The sequence below is a fragment of the Dromiciops gliroides genome, chromosome 1 (assembly GCF_019393635.1).
Source record: "Dromiciops gliroides isolate mDroGli1 chromosome 1, mDroGli1.pri, whole genome shotgun sequence".
Taxonomy (NCBI): Eukaryota; Metazoa; Chordata; class Mammalia; order Microbiotheria; family Microbiotheriidae; genus Dromiciops; species Dromiciops gliroides.
This window is the reverse complement of record NC_057861.1, coordinates 234,513,308-234,533,471: the sequence shown is the minus strand read 5'-3', so window position 1 is coordinate 234,533,471 and position 20,164 is coordinate 234,513,308. Positions and strand designations below refer to the sequence as shown.

The following is a 20,164-nucleotide window of genomic DNA, read 5'->3' as shown; positions in this document are numbered from 1 at the left end:
AAATCATGATACTGCTGACAAAACCCCAAATTTCCCCTAAACAGAAGGATTTCTTGCAAAGCCCTTCTTGTAACTATTTCATTTTTTTAAGGTAAGATATTATCTGATACTTCCGTAAACAAAACTTCAGGGGACCCAATCCAGTGGAGTCTTAAACTGATCATGTCATGACTGAAACACATGTGTGCATCAAATAAAGTTAAACACACAAGTAAACTTAAGTTTCAACTTTAAGAGATTCAAAACCAAGAACAGCTATTTTTCCAGTTAGTGGATCTTATGGAGAAAGATGCCAAATACATTTCCCAAGCCAGCTAAAAACCTCCACTGGCACCTAATCATTGCCAGATGTTTAGAAGGCTCACCAAGAACATCACAAAATCGTGGAGCAAACACACACTCACACTGCAACATACCAACCTCCCCGCCTGGTAAACTGCCCAAAAGAAGAAAAAACGAAAATATAGGAAAGAGGCTGGGAAATGCTTGAGAAAGTTAAAGGAAAAAAAATGACTGGGAAGAATTATTACTACTCTCTTCTCCTCACCATATTTTTTCAATTAAAAAGTTGGAAACTGGAATCCGTAAACAACTACTTAGGGTTTCAAACTTCTTCAGAGAGACAAGGGGGAGCGTGGGGGAGAAATACTTATAAGTATTCACATCCAGTCTGCATGGTGCATATTCATTCTAACAGATACACACGAACTCGTATACCCACTCACGCGATCTGCGTGGGTGCCCCAAAGAAGTGGGCAAGAAGTTCATACGGGACAGCTACCGAGCCCGCTTCTTCCTTTCCCCCTTTGGTCCCCACGCTCTCTAAGAGAAGGAGTCTAGAGCAGGTATCTCTCTCGTCCCTGCCCCACGCTGACCGGCCAGGTACTGACAGATGCCCCCCTCCCCAATCCTTAGCCTAACGGAAGCCAAGAAAAAGTGAGAGATGAAGCTTCCCCAACCGTCCAGGTGCCCACCCGCTCCTCGCCTGACCTTTCATGTTGACAGAAAAGAGGAGAAGCCTGCGAGACTTGGAGCGCGGCTTAGACTGAAGTTTGCTGGGGACCTCTTTCTTATTGTATTTCCATTTTCAAGCACCAGTGGGACCTTGCCGTTGCTGCTGCTGCTGCTGCTGCTGCTGCTTCCCAAAGTGGCTGTTGCTGCCGGCTGGTAACTCTGCCTGTTGCCTGTCCTCCTCTCGACCAGTCAGTCAGTCCTCTGAACTCGGGCTCTGAGTCTCAGGCTCTTTCCCGTCTGAAAACTTGGAGATCACACACCACTCACTCACACGACCCGACGAAAGGAGGCGCAACTCACAAGAGCATCCCTCCCCTTTTCACCTAGTCTTCAGAGCGAAGGGGAGAGGGCGGAGAGAAATCTGGGGGTAGTAGCTACAGAGCTCTTTCCTTTCACACTACTTGGTCCTCTCCTCTGCCTTCTCTCTCTCCCTTTTCTCTCTCAGTGACTCCCTCTGCATGACACCCCGTGTTTACTGGGCGAGTGTCCCTCCCTGAGTTTCCCAAACAAGGCTGTACCAATGACTGCCAGAGCGCCTAGGATGATCTCTGAATTGCGTTGCTCTCTGGAGATCCGAGACTAAAGGTTTAAGATAAGTCGGTTATGGTCCAACAAGTTAACTGCTCGTTCTTGAGCCTTAACTTATCCAGTGGTGCATAGTGACCGCCAAAAGTTCACTCTAAACTGATACAGTATGAAAAGAGGGGGGGAAACCCACAAATACTTGATAACAAAAATTAGCACATACAGAATATCTCTATTGTATAAGTGATGGGCAGCTCGAGCTCTGCCCTGGAACTCTAGTCAAACATGAAAACCAAAGAAGGAGGTTTCAAAGATATTGGGGAGATCTCCTAGTCCTCTTTGGAAAATTATAAGACATGGGCAAACACTGCATGGAATGAGAAGGAATGGGGGTGGGGGGCAGACAAACCTATAAATGAAGTATCTGGGTAAGTAATATCAAGGATATATTTAACCACCTAATTGTTTCTCATATTGCTTGCCCCAACAACCAATGACAACCAATGACCCTTTAACATATTGAGAAAAGAGAGGGTTAAAAAGAAATCTCTTTTTAAAAATTACCTTTCTACCTACTACCCCGGAAATAATCAGGAATGCATATTTATTTCCTGGGCATTAGACTTGATCTGTTCCTTTGGGGGGGGGGCGGGGAGAGAGAGAGAGAGAGAACTCATTCAGGACATTATTTTTAAGTTGCTTTGATCAAAAATAGTATTATTTACACTTATTTATAAGGGTCTTAGGCTTCACAAGAAAGGAAGGCTGGGGCAATGGATGGAGACTAGCCTTGAAGTCAGGAATTCTGAGTTCAGGTCCTGCCTCTGACATATTCTGGCCTTGTGGCATTGGGCACGTCTCTTAACTTCTCAGCGTTCTAGTTCTCTAAGAAGAAAAGATTCCAAGCTGCATTGGGAAAGGGAATTTCCTCACCTAGGAGATCCTTATACTCATGAAACGAGAGTTCCATCCCCATATCTCTAAGGTTTACAAAATGCTTTACATTTACAATTTTACATTATTACATCAAGCCTTTGATCCTTTGAATCCTGTGACCTAAGAGGTAAGTACATGTTATTATCCTCATTTTACAGTTAAGGAAGCTGAGGCACAGAGAAGGTTGAAACAAATTTATCAGGTAGAGAAAGCATATTATCCTCCTCTCTTGACTACCATTTTTTTTGACTTGTGATCTCATTAGTATAGGGAATACCTTATAAGAAAATTCTCAACCATTGTAGCTCTTCTGATAGCATCTCTGCAACTTACTATAGTTTTAAGGAATTGTCTGAGAAATTAAATGAGGTGCCCAGGATCACACAATCTATGTGTCAGAGGTGGGATTTGAATACAGGTCTTCCTAACTCTGAGGGAAGACTTCTAGCTATCACACCATGTTGCCTCTAATTTTACAGATGGGGAAACTGAGGCACAGAGCAGGTAAGTGATTAAAGTCATGTGGTTAGGAAGTGACAGAAATAGGAATGGAATCCAGTTCTTGTGATTCTGCCCCCAGGAATTTTTTCACTACATGATGGTTTTTCTATATCCATTCTCAATTATTTAAGGCAGCCTATGTGTTTGCCTGTGTTCTCAGAAACCTCTAGAAACAAACCCCTTTTCCAGCCTGTTTTAAATAAATAAATGGAGGTCCAGCAAAGTGGCATACTTCAGATGAATGTTTTGGTCAAGCAATATGAAATATTAGCAAAATATGAGTGTACTGGGACACCAACAACTTTGGAAACTATCCATGAAGTAGGTACTTTTCTGTTTGCTTATATAATAGCTTGAGGAACTATAATATGACACAATAAAGTTAAATAAGAACTCCCAAGCAGAAAAGACATTGGACAGGGACAAAAAACAAAGTAGATTACTTATGTTGTTAATGTTTATGTATGATACATATTTTTTCATTTTTACTAAACTTTTAAAAATTGGAGTTTAAGGCTCTGTATGTGATATTATTCCTTACTTTACTTATTTGATTGGTTTTTTTTTCAATTCAGATAGCTATTGAGTTTATAATTTTTACAAATTACTTTTTTAGAAATAAGTGTGAAGAGGCAATCTGTTGCATTCCATTTTTTAAAAAAAGCAGAAAAGTCTGCCTTGTAGCAATGAGTAGTGAATATTTCAGGAAGTATCTCATAAAGCTGACTTCTAATCCAGTCCCTATCATGGCTGAGGAATGGAGTTGGAAATGCCAGTGGTCACTTACTAGTGAAGACTTTTGCATTTCATAACCTTTTCATCCCCAACACTGTCTTCTGTTTACCTAAATAAAATAAACTTCACGAATGCACCCTTGCAGCAAACATTGGCATTTAATAGACTATGTCATTGAAAAGAGAAGAGACAGACAGGATGTGAGAATGATGAGGGTGATGGGCAGAACCGAGTGCTGGGTTGATCATAGACTTGTCTTCCCCAAGCTAAGCATTCAAGCTTAATGTTTGGGAGACTATGAAGAAAAATGTGGGAAAAAAGAGGTATTAGACTGCCTACCAAACCAAAGGTCTACAGAGTCATTGTGCTGATCTCATTGTTGCATACTTTTAAAACCTGGACAGTATAACAGTGCCATGCCGAGGAAATTGAATCTCTTGAATTATATTAGGAAAATTCTGAAGACCACCTGGCAAGATAACATACTGGACACTGAAGTCATTTCTTGAACTGAACTGCCGAGTATTCAAATTCTACTGCAGAGAGCACAACTCTGATGGGCTGACTATATTGTTCTTGTTGTTGCAGTCCCAGGGCAAGATAGCAGAAAAGGAGTGGGCAGCTTTCAGGGATTTGGTGTACAGTGCCACATTTACTCATCTGGGCCAGAACCCTTGCAAACATCAAGACTTGTTCAACAAAAATGATGGGGGAATTCAGAAACTGATAAAAATAATGAGAACTTGACAGGGTTTAAAAGCAAGATAGTTCATCTTTCTCTAAGAAGGAAGTATTTCACTCCATCAGAAATAAAACGTAAGCTAAGCTCATAGAGATACAGGGTTCTTGACTCAGTAAAAAGGTCAATTAAATTGAGTTTTAGACTTATGGTAACAACCCAAATGTTTTATGATGACCTGAATGTTATTTATGGGCCAAAGATCTATGGTGCATCTCTACTACTAAGTGCTGATGGAGTCACATTGATTAGTGATAAGGATATCATTCTGGAAAGATGGGCTGAATACTTCCATAGCCTTCTCAACAGACCATCATCAGCTAATGCTGACACCATTAACAATATACCTCAGGTTGAAATCAATCCCTCTCTAGCCAAATTTTCAACTGAAGAGGAACCATTAGGCTCCTCTCGTATGGCAAATAACCTGGTCCTTATTCTATTTCAGCTGAGATTTACAAGGCAGGGGTCCACTGTTCATAAAAAAGCTGACTGATATCTTCCAAGTTATTATGTCAAGAGGAAGTTATCCCCCAGGAGTTCAAGGATGCCTCTATTGTCCATCTCTTTAAAGGAAAAGGAAATGGGTTGTCCTTCGACAATCACAGGCATGGTCTCAGTCATCACTGGCAAGATTCTTACCAGAGTCCTCTTTAATAGGTCAATCCTTCACCTGGAAGATGGTCATCTACCTGAGAGTCAGTGTGGCTTCAGAAAGGGCCAAGGAATAGCCAACATGATGTTGGTCACTCAACAACTCTAGGAGAAACGCCAGGAGCAAAACAGAAGCTTTTGATACTGTCTGTCATGGGAACTTGTGGAAGATCATGGCAAAATTTGGTTGCCCAGAGAATTGTATCAGTATTCTACCTTGGTTTTTTGATTTGCTTGCACAGGTTCTGGATAATGCTCTCATGCTTTCCCAGTCACCAATGGAATGAAGCAGGCCTGTGTGTTTTCTCCCATGCTTTTTAGCATGATGTTTCCAGTAATATTGTAGGATGCCTTCAACAAGGATGAAAATGGCATCAAAGTCAGCTACTACACTGAGGGTAAATTATTTAAATTAAAAAGGCTACAAGCCAAGACTAAAGTAGAGGGAGAGTTGGTGCATGATTTTTTGTTCACAGATGATTGTACATTCACTGCAGCCTCTGAGACTGAGATGAAATAGAGTACGAATTGATTCTTTTACACTTGTGCTAATTTTGGCCTGACAACACTAAGAAAACAGTTTTCCATTAGCTAGCACCACACAGTTACAGCAAATGGAAAAATTTTGAATATTGGGGATAAATTCACTTATCTTAGCAGTTTACTTTCTAGGGATGTTCACATAGATGATGAGGTTGACACACATTACCAGAACTAGCTAAATGTTTGGGAGACTCTACAAGAAAATGTGGGAGAGAAGAGTAATTAGATTGCCTACCAAACTGAAGGTCTACAGAGCCATTGTGTTGACCTCATTGCTGTATGCCTGTGAAACCTGGACAGTATACCAGTACCATGCCAGGAAACTGAATCACTTCCATTTGAATTATCTTAGGAAGATTCTGAAGATTACCTGGCAGGATAAGATACCAGAAACTGAGGTCTTTTCTCAAGCTGGATTGCAAAGCATTCAAACTCTAATGCAGAGAACACAGCTCTGATGGGCTGGCCTTGTTGTTCAAATGCCAAACATATGTTTGCTTAAAAGACTATTTTATGCAAAACTCACACAAGGCAGGCATCACATGGAAGTCAGAAGAAGTGATAGAAGGCCATTCTCAGGGTTTCTCTGAAGAACTTTGGAATCAGTTGTGAGACGTGGGAGACATTGGCATAGGACCACCCAGCATGGTGTGCCCTCATCAAAGAAGGTGCTGTGCTCTATGAGCTAAGCAGAATTGCAGTAGCTCAAAAGAAAGATGAGATGCACATATTTAGAGGCACCTCCACTATAAATGTTCATATAGACTGGTGATAGAGTTTTCTGAACTTGTATTGGTCTGATCAGCCACAGCCTAACACACTGTACCTTGACCCCAACATAGTGATGTCATTTTGTTCCTCTTCAAGCACAAAAGATAACAACCAATATAGGAAATCAAGATTAAAGTAACCAAAAGCAGTTGGAGACGTGAGATTCTATAGAAATGTTAATTTTGAGATAATCTAATGAGATAATCAAGTAACATAGTATAGAGGGAGAAGGGAAGAGGGTTTAGGACTGAACTTTGGGAGATATCTCCAATTAATGGGTGTGGCCTAGATGAGGATCCAGCAAAGGAGATTTAGGAGAGGTTATAGAGAGGTCAGAGTAGGAGAATCAAAATACAATGAGAGAGAGAAGAAGGAGAAAGAAGAAGAAGAAGAAGAAGAAGAAGAAGAAGAAGAGGAAGAGGAAGAAGAAGAGAGAAGAAGAAGAGAAGAAGAGAGGAGAGGAGAGGGACTGATAATATCAAAGGTTGCAAAGAAATCAGGAAGAGACCATTAGATTTGGGAGAGAGAGAGAGAGAGAGAGTGAGAGCGCGAGTGTGAACAGTTTCAGTTGAACAATGCATTTGGAAGCCAAATGGCAAAGAGTTCAGAAGAGAGTAAGAGGAACTTAAGTAAGGACAACTATCAAGGATGGCCTTCTCAAGGAGTTGGGTCACAAAAGGGAAGAAAGATATAGGATAACTAGCAAGGATGGACAGATAAAGTGAAGGTTTTGTTGAGGGCGCAGAGCACCCCAGAAGTTCTCTGGGGCACATTGAGGAATCTTCTCCTTGAGAAACTAAACCAGAGGACAGATATGCCTAGAGAGATAAGCAGAACCAAATCAGACTGAGCTAGCTTCCGGACCTCCACCCTTCATTCTGATCTCCCTTACCCCTGGGGGGATAACTCTGAGTGTGGCTTCGGCTTTTGTGTTCTGAGGAGATGGCTTGAGAGATCGGCAGCCACCCCTCACCCAATTCCTCTAGCCACCACCAGTGGGGGATGGTCCTTCCTCACTAAAGGAACTTTCCACAGGCAGATGGTCACTCCCATCAGTCCCCTATAAAAGTACCTGCCAGTCTCCTGCTCGAGGGGATTGGTACCTCAGAGCCACATGCCTTGTGCCTTTCTCCCCAAGAGAAGTCCAAGGATTTCTCTTGGTTTCCCTTCCCTTTCCTTCCCCCCTCTCCCTTCCCTTGCCCCTAAATAAACTACCATCTTATTTTAACTGCTTTTGTGTGCAAGAGGGTGTAATTCTTTTTTTTTTTTTTTTTTTTTTTGCAGGGCAATGGGGGTTAAGTGACTTGCCCAAGGTCACACAGCTAGTTAAGTGTCAAGTGTCTGAGGCCGGATTTGAACTCAGGTACTCCTGAATCCAGGGCCGGTGCTTTATCCACTGCGCCACCTAGCCGCCCCCATGGGTGTAATTCTTTAAAGAGGAATTCCTAAGAGCCCCAACCCCTAATCAAACCCCATACCTCATTTCCCCCATAACAATTTTTTTATAATGGGATAGATACGGGCATGTAAGGAAGCAACCAGTAACCAGGGGAAGAGTAAAATAAATGAGAGAGTGGGGATGACTGAGGAGGCAATCTGCTAGAGTAGGCACTGTGGAATAGGATCACTTGTGCACATAAAGGTATTTGCTTTGGCAAGAAGAGGGGCTATTTTTTTTTCATGTGAGACAAGAATGAGAGCAGGTGAAGAGGCAGCTTTCAGCAAATGACCCTATTTTTGTTTCAGTGAAATATGAGGTAGCCAGAGTACTCCACTGGAACTTTCACAATGGCAGGTAAGATGGAGGCAATGCCCCTGTTTTGTTGAGTATTCCTCCTGAAGCAAACGTTGAGAGAAATAGAAAAGAATTGGATGATTATGAATGAGTCATAACCCACATCACTGGAGAGAACTCCTAAATCAATGAGGTCACAAATCCATTGGAGTATTTAGTTAATTCTATAATGTAGCCTTTTGGCGATTAGATTATGGCCCAGCCATAAACATTGGTATCTAATCAATCACTTAGGTCTCTTTATTTATATAAAAATTGTTTTGTAGTTGTATTATATAAGTCATGTCTATCCTGACAGGTTAATTCCCAGATATACAGATATATAATAATAATGTATTTTGTTATCTTCAATGGAATTTTTCCTCCTTTTTGCTGATAATATTCAGAAAAGGTGATAATTTTGTGAATTTATTTAAATACTGCTACTCTATTGAAGCTATCATTCAAATTTTTTTTTTGCATTGATTCTGTAGGCTAGGGTACTGCTCAAGTGTGTCATTCCATGGAGGTGAGCCTGAATTCTAGAAAGTTATCAGCACAAACCCTGGCAGCTCTTCCCAAATTAGACAGGCTTCAAGGATGACCTGGTGATCAGTTCTGTGCCATTAGGTGACAATACCATAACACAAAAAATATTTATTAACTTCCTGTTGTATGCCCATTTCCCAGGGCACAGCTAAACATGGATATAATGGAATGCTACTGGGTCATAAAAAATTATGACTATGAAGGATACAATAGATCATGGGGAGACTTGAATCAGGAGATGCAAAATGAAAAAAGGACAGAAAAAAAAAAGTCTCACACATAGATACAAACACTGCAAAAATGAAGGTTAAAAAAAAATAGAAAAACAACTCGGAGTCAGTAAGGCCTGAATTTGAATCCTTCAGACCTCTTACTAGCTATTTGACCCTGGGCCAGTCCCTCAATCTTTCTCAGCCCTGGTTTCCTCTTCTTTAAAAGGGAGATAATAGCACTTACCTCTTAGGGATGTTGTGAGGATCAAATAAGATAACTTACTATAAACCTTAAAGTGGACAACTAGGTGGTGCAGTAGATAGAGTGCCAGGTCTGCAGTCATGAAGACCTTGGTTCAAACCTAGCCTCAGACACTTACTAACTTTGTGACCCTGGGCAAGTCACAACCCTGTTTGCCTCAGTTTCCTCATCTGTCAAATGACCTAGAGAAGGAAATGGCAAACCACTCCAGTATCTTTGCTCAGAAAACCCCAAATGTGGTCACGAAGACTAGTCAAACATGACTGAAATGACTGAACAGCAACAATTACAAAACCTTAAAGTGCTTTATGAATGCTAACTAATATGAACAACAAAAACCAAAACTAAATCCTGTGTAATTAAAATGATCAAGCTGGCCTCTGGGAAGAGATGAGAAAAAGCACGTACTTACACCCTGCTTCTTTGCAAACAGGGTGGACTATGGGTGTGGAAAAATGCACATATCATCAGAATCAGTGGATATGTTGGTTTGGTTTGCTAAACTGCCTCACCCGCCCCCTTCTTTCTCTCTTTTTCTTTCTTTGCTCCAAAGAATGACCCTTTGAAGAGCTTAGAAGGAAGGAATATATTTGGAATAATATTTGAAACGAAAGATATTAATAAAACTTTTTAATCACCTATTACATGTGGCTCTCTGTGCTGGTCACTGGATAAGATACAAAGTTTAGATAAGAGGAGGTCTCTGCCCTCCAGGAATTTATAGTCTAGTAAAAGGATAAAAGGCCAACACAGATAATTATAATACCCAACATAATAATATTGCCTCAACCAGCAAATACTTAATCTCTTTGGCAAAAGAGATAGCAGCCAAGTGAGATACCAATCTAGAACACAAACTCATTTGAAAAAGGTTCCTGAGGGAGATAGCAGTGTGTTCCCAAAACTACTGTCTCAAAAATAACAAAAAGTAGCAGAGAGAAAAAAATAGCCTTTAGAAAGCTTGGCATGAGACTCGACTAAATAACAATAACAACAATGATACATTTGTATAGTGTTTATTATTTGCCAGGCATTATGCTAAGTGCTTTACAATTATTATCTCATTAGAGCCTCACAGCAGCACTGGGAGGTAGGTGCTATTATTATTTTCATTTTACAGAGGAGGAAACTGAGGCAAATGGAAGTTAGGTGACTTGCCAAAGTCGCACAGCTAAAAACTGTCAGGCTGGATTGCAACTCAAAGTCTTCCTGACTTCAAAGACTGGCCATCTCTCCACTGTGCCACCTCACTACCTAAAATCATCTTCAGGCAATTTATAGATGAAACTGGAAAGAGGAAAAAAATTTAGATGCAAAATGCAACGGATTTGTCAGATTGACTATAGCAATCTATTTGTTTTCAGTGGTTCTGACAGTGAAACCAATACATTTATAGCTAACACCTCAGTCCCTGATATGCTTTACAAAGAAGTGGCAATAGACATTAATGAGATCAAATTGACAAAAAGGCTTTAAATGACAAAGTACTTATTCTTTGTACCCCAAATCTTCAGTAATCTGCAACCCTTATTGACGTGGCTATTCCAGATGGCAATCCATCAATGTCTTCTCATGCTGTGAGATTCTTGTCTCACATAAATCTTCTCTGGAGGATGGTATCCAATGTGCTGGAGGCTTCCCTCCCTCCAAGCCTTTTTACATTTTCTATACACAAGACCATCACTTGGGCTGTCTATTCTAGCTTTTGCTGCATAACTGGCCTATTTCTTTCCTAATGGTTATATACATTTTCTGAGTGATATTTCTTATGCTGCTTCTTACATGTAGGTCATCATTATGTATTTCATACCACCCAACAGCAGGTTGACACCAATTACCTAGTGTGTCTCAGGCTCTCAAAGCAGCTGAGGTGTCACTGGTCTCTTGTCTCTGACCCTCATGGATAATGTGGAAGTTCTCATCTTAGTCTAGGGGGTATATTTCATCCTCCAATCAAATCTCATGGTTGTCCACCTCCCACCAACCAGTCACTCTCATCCACTAGAAGGCATCACAACAACCCCCAATATAGATACATCACAGGGGAAAAAGTCAGAGAAATTGAATAAGCATTTATTAAAGTGCCTACTATGTGCCAGGCACTGTGGTAAACACTTCACAAATATTACCTCATTTGATCTTCACAACAACCTAGGAGGTTAGGTGCTATTTTTATCCCCATTTCATAGTTAAGGAAACTGAGGCAAACAGAGGTTAAGTGACTTGTCCAGGGTTACAGCTAGTGAATAGCTGAAGCTGGATTTGAACTCAGGTCTTTCTGACTCCAAGCCTTGTATTCTATCCACTATGCCACCTAACAGCTGATGTATACATACATGTGTGTATGTATTATATATATATATATACATATACATACATATATAGGTGCATATATATTGTTTTACAATTTTCAAAGCAATTTCTTCACAAACAAAAAATTAAAATGATGAAATAGAAATTTCAAATATCATCACCATTTTACAGATGAAGACACTATAGCTCAAAGACCAAAAAGTAGCTTGCTTCATGTTCACTTAATAGAAAATTCCACCTCCATCACTTATATTTGGTGTCCTCTTAAGTACTGGTGTAACGATTGGAATGACACCACCTGCTGGAGACTTACTGTAGAAGAGTTCCACCCATGAAGCGAAGGTCTTTGAGGGCAAGACCAGGAGTCTTTTCTTTGGTGTCAGGAAGTGACGCAGGCTAGTGGGAGGAAGAAGGGGGGAGCCTGGTGCTCAGTCTGGCTCTCTTTCCTCTGGACTCTGGTGGAGAGCGGAGCTAGAAATGTGCTCTCCCTTTAATAGATAGGAATCTAGGCCTTTCTCTCTCTTTACCAAATTCTTATTCTCCTTAATAAATGCTTAAAAGTCTAACTCTTGCTAAAGCTTATAATTTATTGGCGACCACTCATTAGATATTTTAGACAGTTTAGCTAGAATTTTAGCCCTTGTAATGATTAGAATGACGCCACCTACTGGAGACTTGCTGTGGAGAGCTCCACCATGAGGAAAATGCCTCAGAGGCATTGTGGCTTTTCCTTGGCGTCAGGAAATGACGCTTGCTCATGGGTGCTGTCTATCAAGTCTACCAGCCAATCAACTGGAGGAGCCTCCTATGGTCTGGGAGGAGACAGGAAGGAGGAAAGGGAGCCTGCGCAGAGAGCGCGGGCCCTTTTTGGCTTCCGGACTTGATGGTGGTGGCGGCAGAGGACTTCACAGGAGATTTGAGGAAAGATAGGAATGCCAGACTGTTAGAATTCTGTTCTCAATCTTTTTCTTTCTATTTTCCAATAAACCCTTAAAAACCTAAACTCGTTTTATCAGTGATTTTTAGTCAGTTTCCCCCAAACTGGGGGAACACATTAGAATCCACATTTAGAATCTTAAATTACACACCCTTAACACTGGCAAGACACCTAACTTCTCTGAGACTCAGTTTCTTCATCTGGAAAATGTGAAAGTTTGTTCCTCCCAATTGTAGATCTGTAATCAGATGGTCTTCTCTACCCCAGGTGGAGACTTTGGACATGGCAAGAGCCATAACTTGTATGAAGAGCCTTCTGCTATTTGTGAATCTGACCCTTTACAAGGACTGCTTTTCTCAAAAATAGTTTCTTTTCTATGAAAGACCTGCCTTTGGCTACTGTTTTTCCATGGGTGTTTCCTTCTGTCTTCTGCCTCAGAGTAACGATAGTCAAGATGGAGTAGATCTCAAACTCACTCTTGCCTTCTGTTTCAGTCTTGCTCTTGCTTCCTGGTAACTTCTTTCCATTTTCTTTCCACCTCAGACCCTATCTCATTATCTCCTTCTACAGACCCTCGATATAAACAACTCAGGAGGCTTAAGGTATCTTCTTTCAACAGTCCCTGCATTTTCCTAGGGGCCCTCAAAGATGGAAAAACCATTAAGATACAAAGACATGCATCTCCAGTGGTGAAATTCTGGGCAGTAGTGGTGGTACTTTGATGCAGTGGCCTTCCCTGCTGCCTTTTATGTTATACTTCATAATTGGCTATCTGAAGCAAAGGTTCTTATGGGGTTTTTTGCATATGTCATGGACCTCAAGTCTGGCAAAGACTAAAGACCCCTTCTCAGGGTAATGTTTCCAAATGCATAAAACAGAATTATCTATCTATCTATCTATCTATCTATCTATATATATATATATAATTAAACTGAGTTCATGGACCCCAAGTTAAGTGCCCCCAGTCTAAAGGGATAAAGAAAGCATCAAGCACTGCCCCAACCCCCTACCCCCACCCCAGTCAATACCTCTCTAATCTATTCAATACTATTTTTCTTTCTATCATTAGATATAAGGTTTTAGGGGCAGCTAGGTGGTGCAGTGGATAGAGCACTGGCCCAGGAATCAGGAGGACCTGAGTTCAAATCCAGGTTCAGACACTTGACAGTTACTAGTTGTGTGACCATGGGCAAGTCACTTAACCCAATTGCCTTATCAAAAAAATAAAAATAAAAAGATATAAGGTTTTTTTGGTTTTTTGGTTTTTTGTGTGTGTGTGTGGGCAATGGGGGTTAAGTGACTTGCCCAAGGTCACACAGCTAGTAAGTGTCAAGTGTCCGAGGCCGGATTTGAACTCAGGTACTCCTGAATCCAGGGCCAGTGCTCTATCCACTGTGCTATCTAGCTGCCCCGATATAAGGTTTTAAATGTAAATATGCCTGGGAGAGGTGAGATGCTGGTATCAATTTATCCTAAGACCTAAATGATTGATATCAGATCTTTCCTTTAGAACAGGTTTTGGAAGAGTATGAGAAGACCTCTTCTGGAGGGCACTGTGAATGATATTGAAATGAGGAAAAGAACAAAGGGGAAAAAAAGCGGGAAACACTAGAGATAAACTTTAAACTATCAGAATTTTTCCTAGAACCATTTCTGCTCATAATGATTTACCTAGGTCAGTTGTTGTTGTTGGTGGTGATGATGATGTGGAAGAGGACCAATGATACTGCAAAGGTGATGTCGTGATTTGTTTGAAAATTGGATTTAAGTGAGGCAGAGCACCTAGATCAGTGGAGCTGCTTCAGTTGCACAAGAGGACAGTTTAGCTTGGGGCCTACCTTGGACCTCTTCCACCTACAATATTTTACGTCTATATCAACCTAAAAGTCAGTACAAAGTGAGGAGGAGGGATCCACCTGCAGGACATAAATCCATCTAGCTAAATTATTTGTTTTCACATTCAGAGTGCTATCTCCCAGCTCTTGGCATTTTGCACTGGCCATCACCCTTTCCCAGAAGTATTATGTTCTCCTCCTCCTCTTTTAGAAGTCTTAGAATCTTGGTTCAAGTGCAATGCTCCATGTGATATTGCCTTGATTCCTCTAATGGAAAGTGCTCTCTCCCTCATCGAATATGCTTAAACCACTTTATCTGGACCTCTCTTATGCCCTCATTATTCCTTAACTTGCATATACATGCACACATATATTTTAGTCCCAACTAAAAGCCCATGTTTTACCTGATGCCTTCAGTAATCTCTCTTAATTCTAGTGCCTTTCCTCTCATTTACTTCCTTTTCATCCTTAGCTCTCTCTCTCTGTATGTATGTATATGCATATGCTTACGCATACATGTATACACATAAATATGTGTACCTATATTTATGTATGTACAAACACATGTGTATACATATGTGTTGATTTACAGATATTTGTGTATTGTCACACATACACATGCATGCATGTACATATTGTGTCTCTTACTATACATATATTTATTTGCATATGGTCTCCCCCATTATATTGTTTGTTTTGGTTTTTTTGTTTGTTTTTTGGGGCAATGAGGGTTAAGTGACTTGCCCAGGGTCGCACAACTAGTAAGTGTCAAGTGTCTGAGGCCGGATTTGAACTCAGGTCCTCCTGAATCTGGGGCCGGTGCTTCATCCACTGCACCACCTAGCTGCCCCTCTCTCCCATTATATTGTAAGTTCCTTGAAGGCAGGGACTGTATTTTTTTTCTTTTTGTATTTTTAGTGCTTAGCACAGTGCCTGGCACATAGTAGGTGCTTAATAAATGTTTATTGACTGACTGACACGTCATATCCCTCTCCCGACCCCAAGAGAACATTAACACCTTAAGGATAGGCCTGTTTCATTTTTGGACTGCTCTAATTGTTCTTAAAGTTTTCTCTGATATTGTACACAATATGATTCTCTGCAAATTCCACCCATTGCTCCTAGTTCTGCCCTCTAAGGAATACTTGTAGAAATAGCTGCAATAAGGAAAAAGGAATGATTAGCGAGGTAGGAGGAGAAGTAAACTAAGTGATTCAGAGAAGCTTATCACCAGAAAGTAAGATGTCAACTGAGGAATTTGGGCGCCACAAATACTTGTAAAGACTAAATATCTATGCAGACTTGGCAAGAGTCTCTTCCTAGAGTAAAAAAGATTATTTGATATTCAAGATGAGGAAACAGTTCTAGAGAGGTGAAAGTGAAGTTTGTCCAAAAGCACAGAGATTGTAAGCAATGGAGGTGGGATTTGAACTCAGGATCTTTGACTAGAGAGTCCATGCTCTTTGCATTATATCACTTGGATCTTTTTGCCAGAGGGCACACCAAGTCTATTCCCCCTTCTAAATACCAGTCCTCTTCATTTCCAATTGGCCTCACTCTTCATCCTCGTGCAAAACCCCATCATCCTGCAAAATCCTGCAATTGTCAGCACTCACACCTTATCAGTACATCCCTCTGGTTGGAGGGCAGAGCTAAAAGCTCCTCCCCAAACTTCTATTTAAGGAGGTCACCCAGGACAGATGTCCTTTCATTTCCCACATGCTACCTTTGGACTTTTCCATCATGGCCCCAGATGGGCACCTTACCTTCCCTGAAACTTTTCCACTTTCCAGCTTCCTTTTGTATGTTGTCTTCCCCCATTAGATTGTAAGCTCCTTGAGGGCAGAGACTGTTTCTTTTTCTTATTTGTATCTCCAGCTTTTAGCACAATGCCTGGTACAGAGAAGGTGCTGAATAAATGTGTTTTTTTCTTGTTATTAATTTGGTCTGTTATATTTGTGATTTTCTTTCTTTCTTTTTTTCAGGACAATGAGGGTTAAGTGACTTGCCCAGGGTCACACAACTAGTAAGTATCAAGTGTCTGAGGCTGGATTTTAACTCAGAATCAATATCTTTTTAACTATTGACTGCAAAACTTGAAGACAGTTATGCCTCCATAAGGTCATATAGCCCCTTGTTCTTTTCTCTGAGCTAAAGTTCTCCAATTCCTTAAACCAATCTTCCCATGTTTTCTAGTCTCAGCACCATCTGGATTGCCCTTTACAAGATACACTTTATTTAGCTTGTTGGTGTTCTTCCTAAAAATGGTGCCCAGGAGAGGACACTTAAGATATATCTGACCAGAACAGAACACAGCTGGGCTATTTCCTACATTCTCAACACTGTTCCTCTCAATGCAGCCTACGTTTATGTTAGCTTTTTTCTGGCAGCGATGTGGCAACATTGATTTACACAGAACTCATGGTCCACTAAAATATTCAGGTTTTTTCATAGTGTTCTCTCCTACAGCATTTGAAAAATTGGTTTTGTGAAACCAAATGTAGGGGTTTAGTTTAGTTTATATTTTTCCCTCATAAATTGAACCTTCTTAGATGAAATGGGACCATTATTCTGAGTAAGAGGTTTTAGGATCCCTATTCTGTCATCCACCATTACTCCTTCTAGCTTCCGTGTCACCTGTAAATTTGATGTGGGCCATTTATGCTTTTTTCCACATCACTTATAAACATCTTAAACAGCAGAGGGCTGAGGGCATCCCTGGCACATACTGATTTGAGTGTTGGACTTGGGATCTGGAAGCTCTCAGTTCAAATCCCATATCTGACTCTATTACAGCTATATGACCATGGACAATTGATTTAACTCTTCTTAGCCTCAGTTTCCTTAACTGTAAAGTTGAGCTAATACTCCATTTAGTACCTATCTCATCTTGTTGCTGTGGTGCTCAAATGAAAGGGTATATATAAAATGCTTTACAAGCTTTTATGCTCTATATAAATGCCAGTCATTATTATCACTTCAGACCTCTCTCCAAGGTAATATTGAGCCATTAATGACTCTCTGCACTCATTCAGCTAGTTCAGAATCTACTTGCCTATTCTGTCATCTAGTGCACCTCCAATTCAACAAACATTATTATGCCCCCACTGTGTGCAAGAGACAACTTACTACTTTGCCTTCAAGGAAAGAATGAAAGACATTGTTAGATATTTTGCTGAATCTATGGAGAACAACTTTTACCTTGTAAGTGCATACCAGGAACTTGGCATTGAAAGAGAATACACTCTGCAGGTCACAGCAAAATTCCCTTTGTCTTCTGTATTTGCTGAAGTAAGGTCTTCCTGTCTTTTATTTCTTGTTCATAGCTTTTCTGTCCAACACTTGGGGGAAAATCCTGTGGCAAACTGCCTATTGGCCATGACTTTTTTTGTTGTTTTTGGGGAAACCTGAACGGAGCTTTATTTGCCTTCTTGATTACTTGTGCCAATGTTGTTGCTGGGGCTCGGCTACTTCAATCTATCACTGTCCCACACTGACTTCCAATATTATTTCAAAGCCAAGATTATTTTAGCTTGTTGTCACATGTCTGGTATTGGCCTAAAACATTCTGATATTGAGGTTTCTATCTGTACTGAAAATCCTAGCTACTGCTGTTGCTGGTTTTATCTGACTCTTGAGTCCCATATCCATATTTCCCATTTTGCTGGAAATGAATGATTATAGACATATAATAAGGAGAGTAAAGGATTTCAGAGGCATTTGAGAAAGAAGGAAGGAAGGAAGGAAGGGGGCAGCTAGGTGGCACAGTGGATAGAGCACTGGCCCTGGAGTCTGGAGTACCTGAGTTCAAATCCGACCTCAGACACTTAACACTTGCTAGCTGTGTGAACCTGGGCAAGTCACTTAACCCCAATTGCCTCACTAAAAAAAAAAAAAAAGAAGAAAAAAGAAAGGAAGGAAGGAGAAATGAAATAAGGAAGAAAAGAAAAAAGGAAGGAAGGGAGGGAGAGAAGAAGAGAGGGAGGAAGGAGAAATGAAGGAAGGAAGGAAAGAAAAAAGGAAGGGAGGGAGGGAGGGAAGAAGAGAGGGAGGAAGGTAGAAAGGAAGGGAAGAATGGAAAGAGAAAGGGAAGAAGAAAGGGAAAAGGGAGGAAGAGAGGGAAGAAAGAAGAGAGGGAGGGAGGAAGGAAGGGAGAGATGAAGGAAGGAGAAAGGAAGGAAAGAAAGAAGGAAGGAAAGGAAGGAGGGAGGTAGAAAGGATGGAAAGAATGGAAAGAGGAAGGGAGGAAGAAAGGGGAAAAGGGAGGAAGGAAGGGAGAGAGGAAGGAAGGAAGGGAGGAAAAAACAGAAGGAGAGAAGGGAGGAAGGGGGGTAAAGAGGGAATGAAGGAACAAAGTAATGAAAGTTTTATTAAGTTCTTACTATGTTTCAGGCATTCTGCTAAGTGCTGGGAATACAAGTACAAGCAAAAAGACAAATAGTCTCTGTCCTCAAGTTTCCATTCTAATGAAGCAAGACATCCACCCAAAAAGTGGATCAGAGGGTAAAAGGAAAGGTGCCTTTCACGACAGCATGTTTTTGAAGTTTTTGAAGTCCAGAAGATCAAGGGCTGGGCTGGGAGGAGTATGAAAGCAGGCTGGCTTGGGCCCTTCCACAAAGTGGCAGCTCCAGGAAGAATGGAATGAGAAGGTTGGGGGGTGGGGAAAGGCCTTGCAAGTGGAATATTGCAGTTTGAGTTCCCTGCTGTTTCAGTACAAGGAGGCCCCAGGCACTGAGGGAAGTTCTGGGATGAGCCAGCAGCAGAGAAGGCGTGGTTTGAAGTCCAAAAAGTCAAGAACTGGACAGGGAGGAGAAAAGGGTTCGATAACTGTCATGGAGATAGAAGACCTGGAATAATTGAGTCCTGGCTCAAGCAGTTTCTGTGAGAGCCTGCCAAATGAAGAAACCTTAGCTTCCTCGTCTACAAATGGGGATAATAATACTAATGCTGCTTAACTCACAGAACTGCTGGGAGGGGGGGCACTTTTAAAACCATAAAGTGCTACAGAAATACAAATTGTTATTATTAATATTTTCTCTTTTAAAAATATTTTTATTTGTGATATTTTAGACATATATATAATATATACATACAACATATATGATATATAATGTAAATTTTCTACATTATTACATTTAGATATACCTAGATATAGTCTAATACTTATAACTTAGTATTTTAAATCTTTAAATAACTGTTTTATAAGTAATGTATACATATCAATTCACATAAATAATATATATATAACAAATAAATAATATATAAGACCTAAATAACTCATATATGCACTATATATATTTATGTGTGTGTATGTATAAATACATATATACCTCTTGAATCCTTCCCAGCATACCCCTCCCCTACCTTTTAAAAAATTTTTTTTGAGATTAAACATTTTTATTTAGATTTTTCTGTTCCAATCCCTAGCCCTCCTACTCTCCCTTCCTTCCCCCTTCCCCAAGGCGGAAAACAATCTGATATGGGTTATACATATATGGTTATGCAAAACATCATCATATCTGTCACTTAATGAAAGAATGTGAAAAATAGCATGCTTCAATCTGTTCTATCAATATCAGTTCTTTCTTTGGGGGTGGTATGTTTCATCAATATTCTTCTGGGATTGTCTTGGAATAATGTATTGTTGAGAATAGTCAAGTCATTCACAATTCCTCATCAAACAATATTGCTGTCTCTGTGCGCAATGTTCTCTTGGTTCTGCTCACTTCCTAGTACATCATTTCATACATGTCTTTCCAGGCTTTTTTTGAAGTCATCCTGTTTGTCATTTCGTATAGCATAATAATATTCCATCATCATCATATACCACAGTTTGTTTAGCCATTCCACAACTGATGGGCATA

At 40.5% G+C, this 20,164-nt stretch overlaps 1 protein-coding gene across 1 annotated transcript in view; it reads right to left on the bottom strand.

Moving 5' to 3' along the window:
• The window catches only part of COLEC12 (collectin subfamily member 12), a 237,183-nt gene extending 235,807 nt beyond the window's left edge, over positions 1 to 1,376 (bottom strand). Inside the window, exon 1 of the mRNA XM_043978630.1 lies at positions 991 to 1,376. Within this exon, the coding sequence (XP_043834565.1) occupies positions 991 to 997 (7 nt within the window). The 5' untranslated portion in view covers positions 998 to 1,376. The remainder of the gene's footprint in view (positions 1 to 990) is intronic.
• Between the last annotated feature and the right edge of the window lie 18,788 nt (positions 1,377 to 20,164).